At 50.6% G+C, this 15800-nt stretch overlaps 5 protein-coding genes across 5 annotated transcripts; 3 read left to right on the top strand and 2 right to left on the bottom strand.

Moving 5' to 3' along the window:
- Window positions 1-78: 78 nt before the first annotated feature.
- On the bottom strand, window positions 79-4158 carry CI109_103945 (uncharacterized protein; the record flags this gene model as incomplete). Its single annotated transcript, XM_032006730.1, has 6 exons — window positions 79-154; window positions 234-368; window positions 443-637; window positions 755-1103; window positions 1233-3040; window positions 3104-4158. 6 exons carry the CDS (start codon window positions 4156-4158, stop codon window positions 79-81), a joined length of 3618 nt encoding a protein of 1205 aa, XP_031858933.1.
- A 1019-nt stretch (window positions 4159-5177) lies between these two features.
- On the top strand, window positions 5178-10949 carry CI109_103944 (uncharacterized protein; the record flags this gene model as incomplete). The annotated part of the gene is made up of 12 exons (XM_032006731.1): window positions 5178-5705; window positions 5762-6410; window positions 6471-6630; window positions 6705-7923; window positions 7979-8122; window positions 8180-8743; window positions 8810-8983; window positions 9045-9408; window positions 9465-9892; window positions 9958-10177; window positions 10231-10314; window positions 10381-10949. The coding sequence occupies 12 exons, from the start codon at window positions 5178-5180 to the stop codon at window positions 10947-10949; spliced, it is 5103 nt and encodes a 1700-aa protein (XP_031858934.1).
- A 530-nt stretch (window positions 10950-11479) lies between these two features.
- On the bottom strand, window positions 11480-12061 carry CI109_103943 (uncharacterized protein; the record flags this gene model as incomplete). Its single annotated transcript, XM_032006732.1, has 4 exons — window positions 11480-11617; window positions 11758-11840; window positions 11897-11954; window positions 12023-12061. The coding sequence occupies 4 exons, from the start codon at window positions 12059-12061 to the stop codon at window positions 11480-11482; spliced, it is 318 nt and encodes a 105-aa protein (XP_031858935.1).
- A 316-nt stretch (window positions 12062-12377) lies between these two features.
- On the top strand, window positions 12378-13726 carry CI109_103942 (uncharacterized protein; the record flags this gene model as incomplete). Its single annotated transcript, XM_032006733.1, has 6 exons — window positions 12378-12404; window positions 12497-12613; window positions 12819-12971; window positions 13077-13235; window positions 13295-13318; window positions 13403-13726. The coding sequence occupies 6 exons, from the start codon at window positions 12378-12380 to the stop codon at window positions 13724-13726; spliced, it is 804 nt and encodes a 267-aa protein (XP_031858936.1).
- A 372-nt stretch (window positions 13727-14098) lies between these two features.
- On the top strand, window positions 14099-15769 carry CI109_103941 (uncharacterized protein; the record flags this gene model as incomplete). The annotated part of the gene is made up of 4 exons (XM_032006734.1): window positions 14099-14230; window positions 14425-14590; window positions 14690-14890; window positions 15021-15769. The coding sequence occupies 4 exons, from the start codon at window positions 14099-14101 to the stop codon at window positions 15767-15769; spliced, it is 1248 nt and encodes a 415-aa protein (XP_031858937.1).
- Between the last annotated feature and the right edge of the window lie 31 nt (window positions 15770-15800).

The raw sequence follows: 15800 nt of genomic DNA, 5'->3' as shown, positions 1-15800 counted from the left end.
GATAAAGATTAGAGTGACATTGCTACATTCTGTAGAAACAGCATAATGCAAACATCCCCCTGTCCCCTGTCACATCGATCACTTCCCCTCCATCCTTCGTCGATGACGATCCTGCTTCGCGCTCATCTCATGATGTTCACCCATCCCCGCCAGTCTGTCACAAAGTATTCCATCAGCTCCGGCACACGGTAGACACGAGACTGGATAAGAAACCGCTTCAAATCGACACTCACTGAGTTGGCTTTTCCATCTTCGGTTCTTCCGTCGTGAAGTATGCAGTCTCTAAAGCTGCAAGCGCTGATAGTCGTTTGACGGGGTTGTGGAACAACAGTCCCTCAGCGAGGTCCAAGGCGGCGGGAGTTAGCCATCTGTAGTGATCACATTCAGCTTCGAATCTTGACTGTCCGAATCTTGTCATGAGTTTAATTTCCCAACCACTCACTTCGCAAATGACTCTCTAAACTTGGACGCCACTTTCTCTTTAGGTTTCACCAGCTCATACCACGGTAATTCCTTGACTTCTGGCCAGTCCTCTTCTGTCGGAGTTCCCATGATCGAGTAGATAACTTCGAGCTGGTGGATCTCGTCCGTGCCTTGGAAGACGGGTTTGGACGTGGACAGCTCGAGCATTATACAGCTATCAAGGTGTTTACGATCAGCATATGGCATTCGACAGTATCGCAATCGCAACAAGGATGGAATGAGAACAATAAAATCGGTCGAAGAATGGGATGAGCAGCTACCGTCTACTTACCCTGCAGACCACATATCCACTTCAGGACCATAAACCGTCTCACCCAACAACAATTCTGGGCTCCTATACCAAAGAGTGATTACCCTATTCGTATAATCATCCCTATGTCGCTTCGAATACACCCTCGCCAATCCAAAATCGGCCAATTTCAACTCTCCCGACGAGTTGAGAAGGATGTTCGATCCTTTCATATCACGGTGTAGAATGCCTCGATCGTGTAGATAGGCTAAGCCAGAGAGCATTTGATGATTTAGGGATTTGATGTTGGCGGGTGAGAATTGGAGTGTAGGGTGAGCGAGGAGTCCGGTCATGTCGTGGTCCATGTATTCCAGCACCATGTATACGGAGCCTACAGATTGATTAGCGTTGTACATTGGTTGTTAAGAACCAACACCCATAGGCGCTCTCAGCCACATCACGATGTGATGTCTGAAATATTGTGGGCAAAGGAAGAAGGAATGGAGGAAACCACACTCACCAGTCGAAACAACCATCTCCATCAACTTGAGCACATTTTCATGTCTCAAAGCCTGCAACAGCTTGATCTCCCTCATCGCCGTCACAGGGAACCCATCTCTCTCGCCTTCCATCCTAATCCTCTTCAAGGCGACCATCTCTCCAGTCTCGTTGCTCCTCGCTTTGTATACTTTACCATAAGTCCCCTCGCCAACGTGGGATATCTTTTCGTACATCTCTCCAGAAGGGTTGAACGGGGGTTTGGGTGCAGGTTTCTCGAATGTAGAGGTCTGTGTAGAATCGATTTGGGTGGAGGATCGAGGGTTGGAAGAAGAAGAAGATGAGGCATGCTGAGTAGTAGGGGGCCCGACGTTGGCACGCGCGGATGATGATGGGCCTTCCTCTTTACCAGGAAGGGGTCCGTGCGTTGTCGACGAAGGTGATGTCGCATTCTTCTTCACGTTCGGTGTCCATCGACTCGTGGCGCCAAGTGGTATAGGGATGAAATTCGCTCCTCCACTTGGTTTCGTTGGCGATCTTGATCTCCCCTTCTTAGGACTCGACCTCCTCTTCGAAGATGGCGAGTTCGCTCCAACCTTATCATTGACGGTATCTACGATATCCATGTCGTCTTCTTTACCATTCTCATTCCCATTCCTCAAGTCAACGGATTTAGCCTGGCTATGCAAAATCCTCAATTCCTCTTGATCTTGCGTGACCTTCCGTCTCAGTTCCAGCAAGCTCCCTATCTGGTTCAACTCCATTTCCGAAGGCTGCCTTCCGAAGTAATGCACCAAGAAAGCGGTCAGCGGGGGATTCGTACCTTGTGCGAACCACTGGTTGAACGCCGCTTGAATGTAAGGTGCAATAGTACTGAGATGTTGAGAGTAAATTTGTTCACTGGCAGCGATTCGATCCAGGTAAACATCTGGATGGTGCTGATTTCCCTGGGCATTTGAGGTATTGAGCTGCGATTGAGAAGTGGATGGAGGCGTGTAGTCCTGTGATGCTGGCGATGGCGATGCCGCATCCTCGAAAAGGCGTCGGACCGCCGGTTTCTGCGGAGATATGGACCGCCAACCAGCTTTCTTGGGGCTCACTTCGCCGAAAGCAATTTTGATTGGACCGGATGTGCCATTGAGAGGTGGCTGGGAGGGAAGAGGAGCGTAAGAAGAATAAGCTGTGTCCGTCCGAGGTGCACTGGGAGGTAGTGCAGCATGACCAAATGGCGGGGGCGGAGGTTGTGATGGTGGGAAAGGAGGTTGAGATTGATAATTCATGGTTTGTGAGGGTGGTGGTCGACTATACGTATGACCGTTGGTTGACGGATGGGTTCCCGCAGGAGCATCTGGAACATAGCCATGTGAAGGAGCGCGGGGCGGTGGAGGATATTGATTCCCATTCCAAGTACCCCTATTATTTGGCTGTTCGTTTCTCCACGACGACTGAGCAGGAGGATGCTGTTGAGGTGGTATCGGTGGTCGGTCAGTCCTCCGTCCATTCGCTGCGCCCGACATGAATATCTCGTTCTGTGGGGGCAATCCTTGCCGTTTTCCGGTATTGTTCTGCTGCGGCGAGGACGGACGCACACGAGGTGGAGGTATGGGACTCCGTTCACGTTCGCGCGGAGGAGAGTGATGTGATTCCCTTTTGCCCCAAGAGTTTCGTGGCTGATCCGAGGAGGTATTGAAAGATTTTCGCCGTTCTGGAGATGGGGATTGGGAATGGCGGGATGTGGTTGGAGACCGATCACGGGGACGTTTAGCGTCTGGCTTGATGGGGGAAGACGGAGCTCGTTTGCGATCATGCATAGGCGATGTCGGCCGTTGACTGTAGAATGATTAGCCTTGATTGAGAAGGATCACGCCTTTGGGCATACTCAGCGCAACTCACGAGATGTCATCTCTCCTGGCACCGCCTATTCCATAATCTGGACTTTCTCGCCGTCCTCTTCCAGGACCACCTACCCCATAATCTGGGCTCTGTCTTCTTCCTCTCACCGTGCCGACAGGTGCAGGTGATCTAGGCGGCACCGCATCTCTCTGCCTTTCTTTCGCAACCTCCGCTCTGTCCGGAGATTCTTCACCTGGTCGGTAAGTGTTGCTCTTCCTGTTCCTGTTCGGACCGCTTCTTCTCCTATCCTCATCTCTTCTGTTATCATCTTCCCTCCTCCCACTTTCTCTGGTATCGTCCACTTTAGCTTTCCAAGCTGCCCAACTTCTCCCTTCATCCTCCGCCTTGTCCTTGCCCTTCCGGGGTGGCGGCGAAGTTCTCCTCCCGCCGCCGCTAGGCCTACCACTCCGGTCCCTACTTCTTCTTCGATCGGTGTCTCGCCGTTGACGGTCATGATCGTCGTTTCTGACCGAACCCTCAATCTTCTTATTCCAAGCAGCCCAAGATCGTTCTTCTCCTGCACCTTTCCCGTTCGTACCTTTCTTACTGTTGCCTCCTCCATGTCCAGGTCGATTCCGATCATCATCTCGATTACTCCGTTCACGATCCCTATCTCTATCCCTAACCCTATCTCTGTCTCGACTCCGTTCCCTGTCCCGGTCATATTCTCTATCCCTATCTCTCCTGCTATCTCTATCCCTCTCGTATCCTCTTGAAGAAGCCGGCGATCCGTCTCTCCGCGACACGGGAGATCTAGACCTCCTTTCTCCTCCACTGCTCCAGACGTTCTGGTTCCCACCCGTAGGCGCAGCAGTACCTGATGAGCGAAACTGATCCGACGAGGGTCCAGACCCACTATTATTCGGGTGGCTAGAAGAAGCTCCGGCTGACGAGCTCTGTTGTCCAGGCCGCCAAGATTCGCGTTTCACAGGCATTGTCGGTGGTGCAGCTTGTCTGGACGAGGTAGCTGACGTGGAGGGAGGCTCGTACGATGGCATGGGAGGGGAGAGTGCTCGAGACATGGAGTAGGTGTCGTATGAAGCTCTGTCGGACATGCTCAATCTGTGACAAGATGAGATTGTCTCTGTGTGCGTGGGTGGGTTCGTGGGTTTATCGGTAGTTCTGCGCAATCGTGATGTTAACTACGAGCAAAAGCGGGAGCAGGTAAGCAAGGCAGACACTCACTGTCATGACAGGTCTCACAATTACCAATCTCCTACACCCTATGCAATATGCTGAACTTGAAGTTATGACTTGATCTGGAGTGACAGAACCAAACTTGCAATTGACATACGAGTAGAGCCTGAACCGTGACTGCACCTTCTTGAGATGCGACCGGGAAATTTGATCCCGTCAATCACAATTGGTTGTGATAAAACTCGCCGAACCAAGAACCATAGTACTTGCTGCATGCATCACGTACCCTCACTGAGGCTTCCGTCTTGCTGTGGGTATGTGGGTTGAGCGGTGTCTCGACTATCTTACATATTTCCAGCTAGGTTGAATTGCGGACTGCATGACAGCACAACCATGTTCGCCAATCTCGCGCCTGGTGGTTGGCGGATGCACCGAGACAGTATGGATGTTGTGACCGCTAGTCTCCTCAGATTATCATCACGATATGCATGGTCGCCAATCCTTACCTGTGCTTCTCCCCATCATCACTATAAAGTATCTTGATGTAGGTCGATAGTGATGCATATTGCACATGCATATTGGCCGTTAGACTGAATCCAACGTTCGGCGCCCAGTGACGGTAGGAGTAGGATCACGAAATGCCACAAATAAGTTGAACCCTGAACAACAAACCTCTCTACTACTCTACATGGGCGCGCGATTGATCTCTGACTCTCCCTATCAACACCTCTTCAAACCTTCCATCTTATAACACATACCATTATAGTAACGACCATCACACTGACACTCGACCACATACACTCACGAAAATACACGCATACTTATGTCTTCCTGATCACGACACTGCTTGTTTTCGACACGTTAAAAGACCTGAACCGATACAGGTCACAGCGCGCTACAACGTTCCGCCTCGCTTTGACGCAATTTCAACGACAACATGCCCCCTTCTGGACCTCGATCACGTCCATCCCAACCACCATCATCTTCCGCTGTACGCCCTACAGCCAATGTCAGGAATGAGGTGTTTGAAAACATCTTCGGTCGTCCTGCTGGCGGTCATCATCTAGGGCCTCATCCCGGTGAAAGACCTAGTCCGGGTTCTGGACCTGCACCACCCAGTTCATCAGCATCGACATCCGCGCATGGCCATGCTGCAGCAGGGAATGGTGTAGGATATGGCTATCCATCTTCTTCTTCTTACGCTCCCCAAGCATCAGCCGGAAACAAATACATCAATCCAGCACAACCGTCATATCCTCCTGGTTCAGGATATCAGCCTCCCCCACCTAGACAAGCCTCACATCAATACTCTCAACAACACGTCTACCAACCGCCAACGGCACAACCGCAGCAACATAATCAAACGGATGGATCGAGCTATGCCAGAGCATACGATGGGATAAATAGTGGATACAACCGGTCTGTGAGCGGTGGATATGGAGGTGGGAACGCGTACGGTGCACAGGTGCGTAGTACTGCCATATCAGGACACCGTAGCAACTGACAATTGAGTACGTGTAGCCCGAGACCCTTCCAGATCGTCGAGCTTCACTAGCACCATCAACCTACTCAACCACTTCATCTGCTTCCTTCTATTCTCCCAACCCTGACACCGTCTCGCCGCCTCCACAACGAACTGCTCGTCTGCCCAGTAATCCTTATCCTACACCTCATACCAGTCGAGTCCCGAGTGGACCTGGTCCATCATCCCGTCCCAATCCTGCAACAAGTCTGACAGCTGCGCAAGCGTATCAGGCAACCCAGGCATATGGGAACGGATCCTCATCTCCTGCGTCGGTCGTTTTCCCTCACAGAGCTGCGGCGTCCCCGGCACCCCCAATTCCCATGTCAGACCCCTCGACATCTGTCACGTCCTTCTCTTCGACTACTTCCTCTGGTTCAAGGCTGCCTACATCGGGATCCGTCACATCCTTTCACAAACCTACTTCACGGTCACCACCACCTCCTCACGGCTTTACTTCTGCAGCTATAGATGAGCATGATCGCTTCGGTGCTTCCACACCTGATTACATTGGGGCAATGGGGAAACTATCCTTTGAGACGTCACCGGGAAAGGGACTCTTGGAGGAACTTCCAGTTCTACAGGGGCGCGGCGAGACTAGCAGCACTTCTTTGGACGGCGGCTGGACGCAATCGAGAGACAATTTCGGTGAGTACGAGCGGATTCCTCGTGTTTCTGCACATCTGACGAAATGACCCAATTGAGTAGCGCGAACAGCGTCACAACCTCCGCCAAAAGCTTCAGATCCAGAAAGTCGCTTTGGCTCAGTATCCAGCACTGTCACACCGTCCATGCACCGAAGAATGGCTTCAGATACATCGGTTGCGAGTAGCAATTACACGACGACGGCTCGAAATAATCATATGACGTGAGTGGTAGACAGGTTTCACGTTAAGCGAAGCAAGTAGCCGCAACGAAGCTGAATTTGTGTCATTCCCACAGGCCCCTGTCTCAAATAGACGCATCTCCAGGACAAAGCAGAGGGGCTCAGGAATCATACACATCTCCTCCGACACCCACTGGTTCGGATGGTGGCTTCGCATACCATGCGCAGAGGAGATTATCGGGCAGAAAATCGGTGGACTCGACGTCTTCATTACCATTGTTTGGCGCCGAGCCTCCATTGCCTCCCGGTGCTGCTCCGTCTACGAATGCCTTCGACGCACGCGCAACGTCCTTCTCCGGCTCAGCAACGTCTAGGAAAGAGGTCGTACATGCTATGCGGTCAGGTTCGGTCGGCCATGGAACTCAACGACGATCCGGCGCGCCGCCCACTTCCTACACCTTCCCGACTCCTCTTACATCTCAGCGATCATTGTCCGGTACTCTCAACCGAAGCTCTTCCAGTGCACGTGTAGCTGCTCTGCAGTCAATGCCTCACGTGTATCCCGCTCTTCTTTCGAAAGTGGCTGAGGCTTTTAAGCAGTTGCTCACTTTGTCCGAGCTGGTCAAGGACGGCATTACATACAAAGACTCGTTCGACGGCCGTACTGCTGTTGGCATCATTGCGGACATCATCAAAACGCCTGATCGAAATTTAGCTTTGCTGCTTGGTCGAGCATTAGACGCGCAGAAGTTCTTCCACGATGTCACCTACGATCACCGATTGCGAGATAATCCACTTGAGATCTACCAGTTCAAAGAGAGATTGACCGCACCATTCATCAGTGATGGAGCAAATATCGCAGCGGACAGTCCAAAATCTGAACATTCGGGTCTAGGAAGGGCGACATCAGTCAGCAGCAACAATGTCCGATCGAATACCATCCGGCCGAGTGCTCAGACCCAAATATCGGATTCCGGATCATTACAGACATCCGACAGTCACATGTCATTCTCTCCGTCTTCGACCAACCCGACGCCTGCTACTTCGACGACGAACTTGACATCGCCCCACATGGGCTACAAAACACATTGGGATAGCCCAACACCGGTCGGTCTGACACCAGGTTCTGTCGACGCGAACTCCGACTCCGAGGATGACTTGCCAGTGGGAGTTTTCACCCTTTTGACAGATTGTTACTCGCCAACGTGTTCTAGGGACTCACTCTGTTATTCAATCAACTGTCCGAGAAGGTTGGAACAAATGAAGAGGTTGAATATGAAGCCTGAGCCTGGACTAACTCGAAAGTTGAGCCAGGAGAGCTTACTGGACGTCAAGGTATATTTACGCCGCTCTCATCCGAGTAAGCAAATGCTGATGTTCTTCATTATAGGAAACCGGGACTTATTGGATCCACTCAGTCTCTCAGGAGATCCTAGACAGTGTGGATGATAAAGAGAAGAGGAGGCAAGAAGCCATCAACGAGGTGATCTACACCGAGCGAGATTTCGTGAGAGATTTGGAGTATCTACGCGATGTAAGTGTCTCATCTCTATCCGACCTGAGTGAAGCTGATGATGTTTCCCTCACGTAGTCTTGGGTCAAACCGCTACGGACGCAAGAAATCGTCGCTGCGAATCGTCGAGATGATTTCGTCCGCCAAGTCTTTTGGAATGTGCACGATGTCCTCATTGTGAACCACCCTTTAGCAGAACGACTTACCAAACGTCAGAAGAAGGAGCCGGTAGTGAGCGCTATTGGAGATCTCTTCCTTGAACGAGTCCCTCTATTCGAACCATTTGTCACCTACGGTGCGCATCAACTGTTTGGAAAGTACGAATTCGAGAAGGAGAAAGGCGCAAATCCGGCTTTTCAAAAGTTCGTGGATGAGACGGAGCGGAAACCTGAATCGAGAAAATTGGAATTGAACGGTTATCTGACGAAACCGACGACAAGACTGGGACGGTATCCCCTGCTGCTGGAAGCTGTATTGAAGCACACACCGGACGACCATCCCGACAAAAGAGATCTGCCAGAGGTCATCAAGATGGTCAAGGGATTCTTGACGAAGGTTAATATCGAGAGTGGAAGGAGTGAGAACATCTTTGAGCTGGCGCAGATCGAGCAACAGCTGGTATTTAGACCCAACGAGACTATCGTGAGTTGTCGGGCGTGAGCGTGACAAGGCTTGGCCAAGAAGCTGACGAAGCTTTTGATTCTGCAGGACCTCCGTTTAAGAGACAAAAGTCGAGAATTGGTTCACAAGGGACCATTAAAGCGAAGAGGTGGAAATCGAGAAGAGATTGCGGACTTGATGGGATTCTTGTTCGATCACGCATTCCTGCTTGTCAAGCCGAAATGGGTGCAGAAGAACGAGCAGTACAAGGTGTACCGACGTGTGAGTCACCTTTTCGGCATCTGTTCGGGTGCTTGACTGACAAGGGTCCCTGTCCATGTAGCCAATCCCTCTCGAGCTCCTTCTCCTCGTCGCCCCCGACGATTCGTACAACTCTGGCAAGCTTTCTGCCGGTCGAGGGAAACTCATCCCTCGTCAATCCAACAGCGGTAAATCGTCCTCAGCTGTTCATGTCCCTCCCAAACCTGAATCCAAACACGGTTTCTCCCTTACCGTCATCCATCTTGGAAAGAAGGGTTATTCTATGCAACTTTGGGTGGACACCTATGTCGGTAGGAAGAAATGGTTGGAAAGCATCGACAAGCAACAGACAATCCTGAGGGAGAGGAGTTGTGTCTTTGTTAGCGAGACTATCACGGAAGGGACATTTGGAGGGTTGAGGAAAGTCAACTGCATTAGTCCATATGGTGAGTTGCTATTCTGATGATAATCTATTGTTGCTGACGTGGACCTCTTCGCACAGATCAAGGTCATCGTATGATCTACGGCGCAGATGACGGTGTATATTTCTCCAACCTTCGAGACGAAAAGCTTCGAGAACCTGTCAAGGTCATCAACTTACTTGACGTAACGCAAGTCGACGTGATTGAAGAATTCCAACTTCTCGTGGTCCTCCACGAACGATGCGTAACGACTTTCCCACTCGAATGTCTGGATCCGAACGATCCGAACGCTGCGCTGAAGCGAGGGAAGAGGATTAGCTCCCATACGACGTTCATCAAGTCAGGTATCTGTTTGGGCAAAACAATCGTGGCCATTGTCAAGAGTAGTACCCTGAGTAGTACAATCAAAGTCATGGAACCGGTGGATACGACGCAGAGGAATAAGAAGAATCAAGGAGGGTTCATGAAGCGACTAAATGGGAGGGATGAGACTTTGAAACTGTTCAAGGTGAGTCATTGAGTCGTGCCAGCGCATTTCGAGATAGAAGCTGATCCCGTCCATTGCTTCAACAGGAATTCTATATCCCAACCGAATCGAGCTCGCTACACTTCCTCAAGACACGACTCTGCGTGGGATGTACCAAAGGATTCGAGATCGTTGACTTGGAAACCCTCGATATGCAAGGTCTGCTGGACCCCTCAGACGCTTCGCTCGACTTTGTGCTCAAGCGGGACAACGTGAGACCGATCGCGATATACAGGATCCAAGAAGACTTCTTATTGTGCTACGATGGTGAGTTCGATTGACCAGTTGCTAGGTGCAGAGCTGATGATGTTCCTTCGCAGAGTTCGCCTTCTACGTCAACAAGAATGGATGGAGATCTCGGCCGAAATGGGCAATTGTTTGGGAAGGTGTGCCAACAGCTTTCGGTGAGTACCAACGGAATTTATACTATTGAATGGGTTGCTGATATATACTCTCTCCACCCTCTCTAGCCCTCCAATACCCCTACGTGGTGGCGTTTGAGCCCACATTCATCGAAGTGCATCACGTTGAAACTGGTCACTTGGTACAAATCATCCCCGGCTCGAATATTCAATGTCTCTTCGCCGACACTCCGCCATCTAGAGTCAACGCGCCTGCTCCACCTGGTCGACAACTGATGTATCCACCCTCTGGTGGTGTCCCACCTTACGGACATGGTCGACCACCTCCCACACCAGGATATCCACAACAACCCTATCCCGGATATCCGCAGTCTGGTCAGAATGCAGGATACTTCCCACCACAAAATCAGCCTCCTTTACCTCCATTACCGGGAGCAGCGGGAGGAAGACCCGTCAGACCCTCACCACCTCCACCCCCACCGGGAGCCTATGGTATGCTACCACCGCCTAATCCGATGGCGTCGAGATTTGCGCGACAACAAGTCATCTTTACCAGTGATGGTGGACACGTCCAGTTCCTCAAGTTCCCGCCGCCTCAGGCACAATCGCAATCGCAGGCGTCAACATCCAGTCAAGCTGGAAGGGGATTACAACATGTTGCGAGGGCGTCGCACTAGGCCGTCCTTAGTCAACCTAACTTTTACTCTTCTACACCAATCACACGCCTCCACTAGTCATTTGATCGATCATGACACCTAATCTTCTTTTGTTCTCGGACACCATCATCACTTCCGGTTTTACTCTGTTTGCAATCAACTTACTGTATTTCCCTCTTGGCGTCCAAGGAGTGTTCGCTATTCACGGGCGACATAGAGAGTGTAGTACTCGTACCATTTGTAGCATTACGACAACATACACGGGTGACGAAACATGCATGGTATGGGTTTGGTCTATTTATTAGTTGTACAGATGGGGGTTTATGAAGTGGATGCTCTCCCACAGGGTAGATCTCCTCTATGCTAATTGTTTCAGCGAAATCGTAACTTGGTCTTCAGTGCCTCTGCGCCTCTGTTCTTCATCCTCTTCTCCAATCCATCCATCTGTCCCGGGAAGGTGGTCCGGACAATCCTACTGATTTACCCCTCCTGTCCAGCGGTCAAGTGACGACATTCTCCCTTCTCTAGGTAAGACTGTCCTTGACCACAATCTAGAAGGTGTTATTCCGTCTTTTCTGTCCTATCAATTTGGCTCCCTCGCCCGATATCGTAAGACCCGTAAGGTTGAGTGACGGTGTCATCTGCTTGAGAGTCTTATTGAAATGAGATAGATGTGATCGGATCTTATCCTATGTGCGTATCGGGAAAAGGGGTAGGAGGAATGATATATCGATCAAGGGGAAGCAGGGTGGGAGTGACGAAGGGATGAGAAATGGCGGTGAGCATTCCGCTAATCTCAATGGCAATGCTGCAAAGGGAAGCAACCTACTAGTTCATATTCGAATCGTAATCTCTCCAAATCGGATCGAAGGAAATCCAACGTCTCTCGTCGTGTGTGCGAATCTGGCAAAGCTATATGACACTGTCAGCTTCAGGCCAACTGTCACGTTAAGAGTGATACCACCCACGCCGTGTAGCTCGGACTGCTTTTCGATATGCTTGGAGAAGTTCGGCTCGGAGTATGAACTATCGACTGAACGTCAGTGGGTGCGCACCAGCGGGTGGTCGGTGAAGTGGGACACAACTTGACTTACATGTTGTAATGTTGGCCCGGGGCCTGATTTGAGTGGCATCTCGCTCTGTCGTTCGTCGTCACTACGTGGTCTCCGGTTGGAGGGATTGTGTTGACTGAAGACTGAAGATTAGGTAGGCAGACTTGACGAAAAGACAACACAATTGAGTTTTGGTTCAATTGAGCAAAAGTGGAGGTCGGTTTGTCCAAGTCGAAGCGATGTTGTTGTCATGACGACGACGACGATGTTGTTGATGATCACATCTAACCTTGTTCTTTTATCTTGATCTATCTTCAAACATCTATCATCGTTGTACGACACACATGCATTGACAAGGACTTTGAGCCGCAAGAAGAACATAAGGACGAAGGACAAGATGGATTCTGTCAATCATATCGAATTGGTATGTTCGTCCCCACCACACTTATCGGTAGTACCCATATCCTCATCCCGTCCAGTTTTGATCACGGACCCAAGACTGACAAGGCCTCGTAGACTATACATCCATCGCAGGTCCGACCGATCTTACGAGCTTTACTCTTCGCGATATTCTTCCATCGTACGCTAGACGCTGTGGAGCCTGAGACGCTGGAGTTGCTCGATTCGCATATTGTACGTTGACTCGTCCTTTCCTCCTTCGTCGCCTCCTTACTTCGCGTCTCGTTCTTTCTCCTCTCGTATTGCCCAGCCCATGCATGAACACAATACGCTCTCATGATCATGGCTTTGTTCGATACTACCCCTTTCGCCCATCTACGCGAAATATACTACTGGTTCATGAGACGGAGCTAATACCTCCACCTATCCTAAACAATAGGCATGCGCCCCGAACCCGACTGTCGAACGCGAAGTCAACGCCAAGATCGAAGAGTTTGCAAAGGAGTTCTTAGAAACCGGCGCAGAGAGAGGCGAATTGGCAGTAGTGTTCTTACAGAAGAAACCTAAGAAAGGGTGGTTTGCCATAACGGAGGTGAGTGGGCGTGCTTTCCGTCACGCACTTCACATCACCCCCTCGATACTTTGACAGGGGGAGGGGTGACGTGAGTCCAAGCTGATGGCAAGATCACGTTTACAGGAACTCGTTCCGTGGGAAGAACATCTTATCACATTGCACCTTTCACGGACAAGTAGACAACAACCTGCGACCCAACAACCGTTATCTGGAGCGCTGTTACAACTTTCGACGTTCTGCGTCGAGAAGAAGGGTAATGTTCCGCCGTTAGTAGGGTCATCGGTGAGTATGATAAGCCTTACCTGCTCACAGACGTGACAATGCTGAGACGATACCATCAGGACCAGAACAACTTATCATATCAAGTGAGCCTGCGCTGATAGTCCACGCTGCGTTGCCATTTTCGATCTCGATCAGATCGCTAATGTCCATCTGTGTCGCGTCTACAGATACTCATCGCCCCACCACCCCCTTCTGAGCTATTCGCACCTTCCTCCCCTCCACTCTATCCTACTCGCCTTACCTCACCTCCCCCCGCCCCATCGACCACCAACGCAATAGCCACCGCTCGTGATCTCGCTCTTCCCCCACCGTCCTCTGACCTATCCAACCCTGATAACACGAGCGCGAAACGGGCATCTTCACCTGCTAGTGCTACGTTGGGGTATCTGGAACAAGCGAAAGGAGGTTTGAGAGCTGTTGGAGCTGGTGTTGGATGGGGTGGGAGAGCTATGGGCGCGGCATTTGGTAGAGGTGGTGGGGGAGGGTATTGAAAGGGGAGAGAAAGGTTGTAACAAATCTACGTTGTACATCTCTGTCAAAGCTGTATCTGATCATTTCATCGCGTGCTACAGTATACGAGTATAGTTATGTTGTTGCTATTGCTCTTTGTCGTCCAGCGCCCAACGCTAGATCGTTGATCGTTTAGAATGACCCGGTAAATTAGCCGACATTCGTTCCCGTTCAAAGCCACAAGTAACCGGTACAGTCTCCCGTCAACTCATTATCGTAAGGAAATTCAACACCTATCCTCGTGTATCTTTCATAAGATCTTGATACCCCCTCTTCGCACCTCTTTCACCGTGTCACTCTTCTCTCGTCTACCTCGTTTCCTGCCGAGAGGCTCCTCGTCCCATAGCATCAGGATGTCATCGTCTTCCCATTTGTCGCCGTATCATCCTTCCCAACCTGAACCGAATATAGCCCCGTTCGATATAACCAATGTACCAGATGAAGAGGTTGATAAACCGCAAGGTGAAAGGGAGATCTTACCGACGGTGAGTACGTTGTGTGCATGTTGGATGCTCCGTCACCTTGGAACAAACTCGACGTCTGCTCTTCTTGTTGTCCGGCAAGAATACAGCTCGGCACAAACGTGTATCCCTGTCGAGCATCTCAGTCCTCTCACCAAACCCATCCCATATCTCATCTTGGGGTAGCTTAGCTGATCCCTGCCGTCGCATCCTTGTAGACAGTTCGCGGCCCGAACGAAAAACGCGTCATCTTCCCTCCTTTGATCTTTGGCGCCTCGACCTTTGGCTATGGTATCTACGCAGACGACGATAATGTGAAATCTACGATCCCACTGAGAGTAGTCCGATTGGCTATGCGATGTGGTATGAACGCTTTCGACACATGTGAGTGATAATTGGCTGGTTAACTTTGCCCATCTAGTAGAGCAATAGCTTTAAGCTTAAGAGGGAGAGTTCGACATCTTGGCTGATATGTTTCCCTAGCACCATGGTATCACCCCTCCGAGATCATACTGGGCAACGCTCTCTCCGCTCTCGAATACAAACGACATGAATATACGCTCATCACCAAAGTCGGCAAATACGGTCCGAACTCGAGAGATCATACTTATTCTTCTGAGGTAGTGAGAGCCAGTGTGGAGAGGAGTTTGAAGAGATTGAACACGGATTATCTGGATGTTGTTTGTGAGTAATAACCATGATGGGCATCGGGCCCGGTCGACCTCAACCAGAACGTCACCATGGGGGTCCACCCCAACGACCTCTTGCTTCGTCATCTAATGCTAATGACAACCCTGTATGCTCTTCCCTCCAGACCTCCACGACGTCGAATACACCTTACCTCCCCCCTCCTTCTCTGGCAATCCAGTTCTTTCCATCCCATCCATCTTATCTCTCCCTCCTACTCCTACACCGGAAGAATCGTCCGTTCTCGAAGGTATCGCCGCTCTGCGCACACTCCAATCCGAAGGCAAGATCATCCTCTGCGGTATTGCCGGATACCCTCTCCCTATCCTTCTCCGACTCGCACTTCTCCATCTCCACACTACCGGAAACCCACTTGACGTTGTCCAGACATTCGCTCATCAGACAATCCAAAACGATTCGCTCTCCGCCGGATACTTGGAAGCCTTGACCACTCATGCAAAAGTCGGTCAAGTCGTCAGTGCTGCGCCGTTGGCGATGGGTATCTTGACAAAAGGAGGAGGACCGAATTGGCATCCCGGTCGAGCATATCCCGAATTATGGGATGCCACTAGGCAAGCTTCGGATTATTGTGAAGAAAAAGGAACGACATTGGTCGATGTCGCTCTCAGATTCGGGTATAGACCTTTGACCCAAAATGATGGGAAAAGAGTTCCGATAGTGGTCGGCTGTACGGATCTCGATCAGGTTCATAGCAATTTACAAAAATGGTCAGAGGTCAATGTGTCGACCTCGTCGGATTCTGGAGAAGATGAGAAGAAGAAACAGGAAGAAGATGATGTGAGAAAGATCTTTGTGGACAAGGGAGTGGAAAGATGGAGTTGGGCTTGTCCAAGTGATCAGCAGAGGAGCGGTTAGAGTCAGAAATATTCATAATATGGGTCGGAAT

Source organism: Kwoniella shandongensis, chromosome 7 (assembly GCF_008629635.2).
Source record: "Kwoniella shandongensis chromosome 7, complete sequence".
NCBI classification, from domain to species: domain Eukaryota; kingdom Fungi; phylum Basidiomycota; class Tremellomycetes; order Tremellales; family Cryptococcaceae; genus Kwoniella; species Kwoniella shandongensis.
This window is presented reverse-complemented; position numbering and strand designations above follow the sequence as displayed.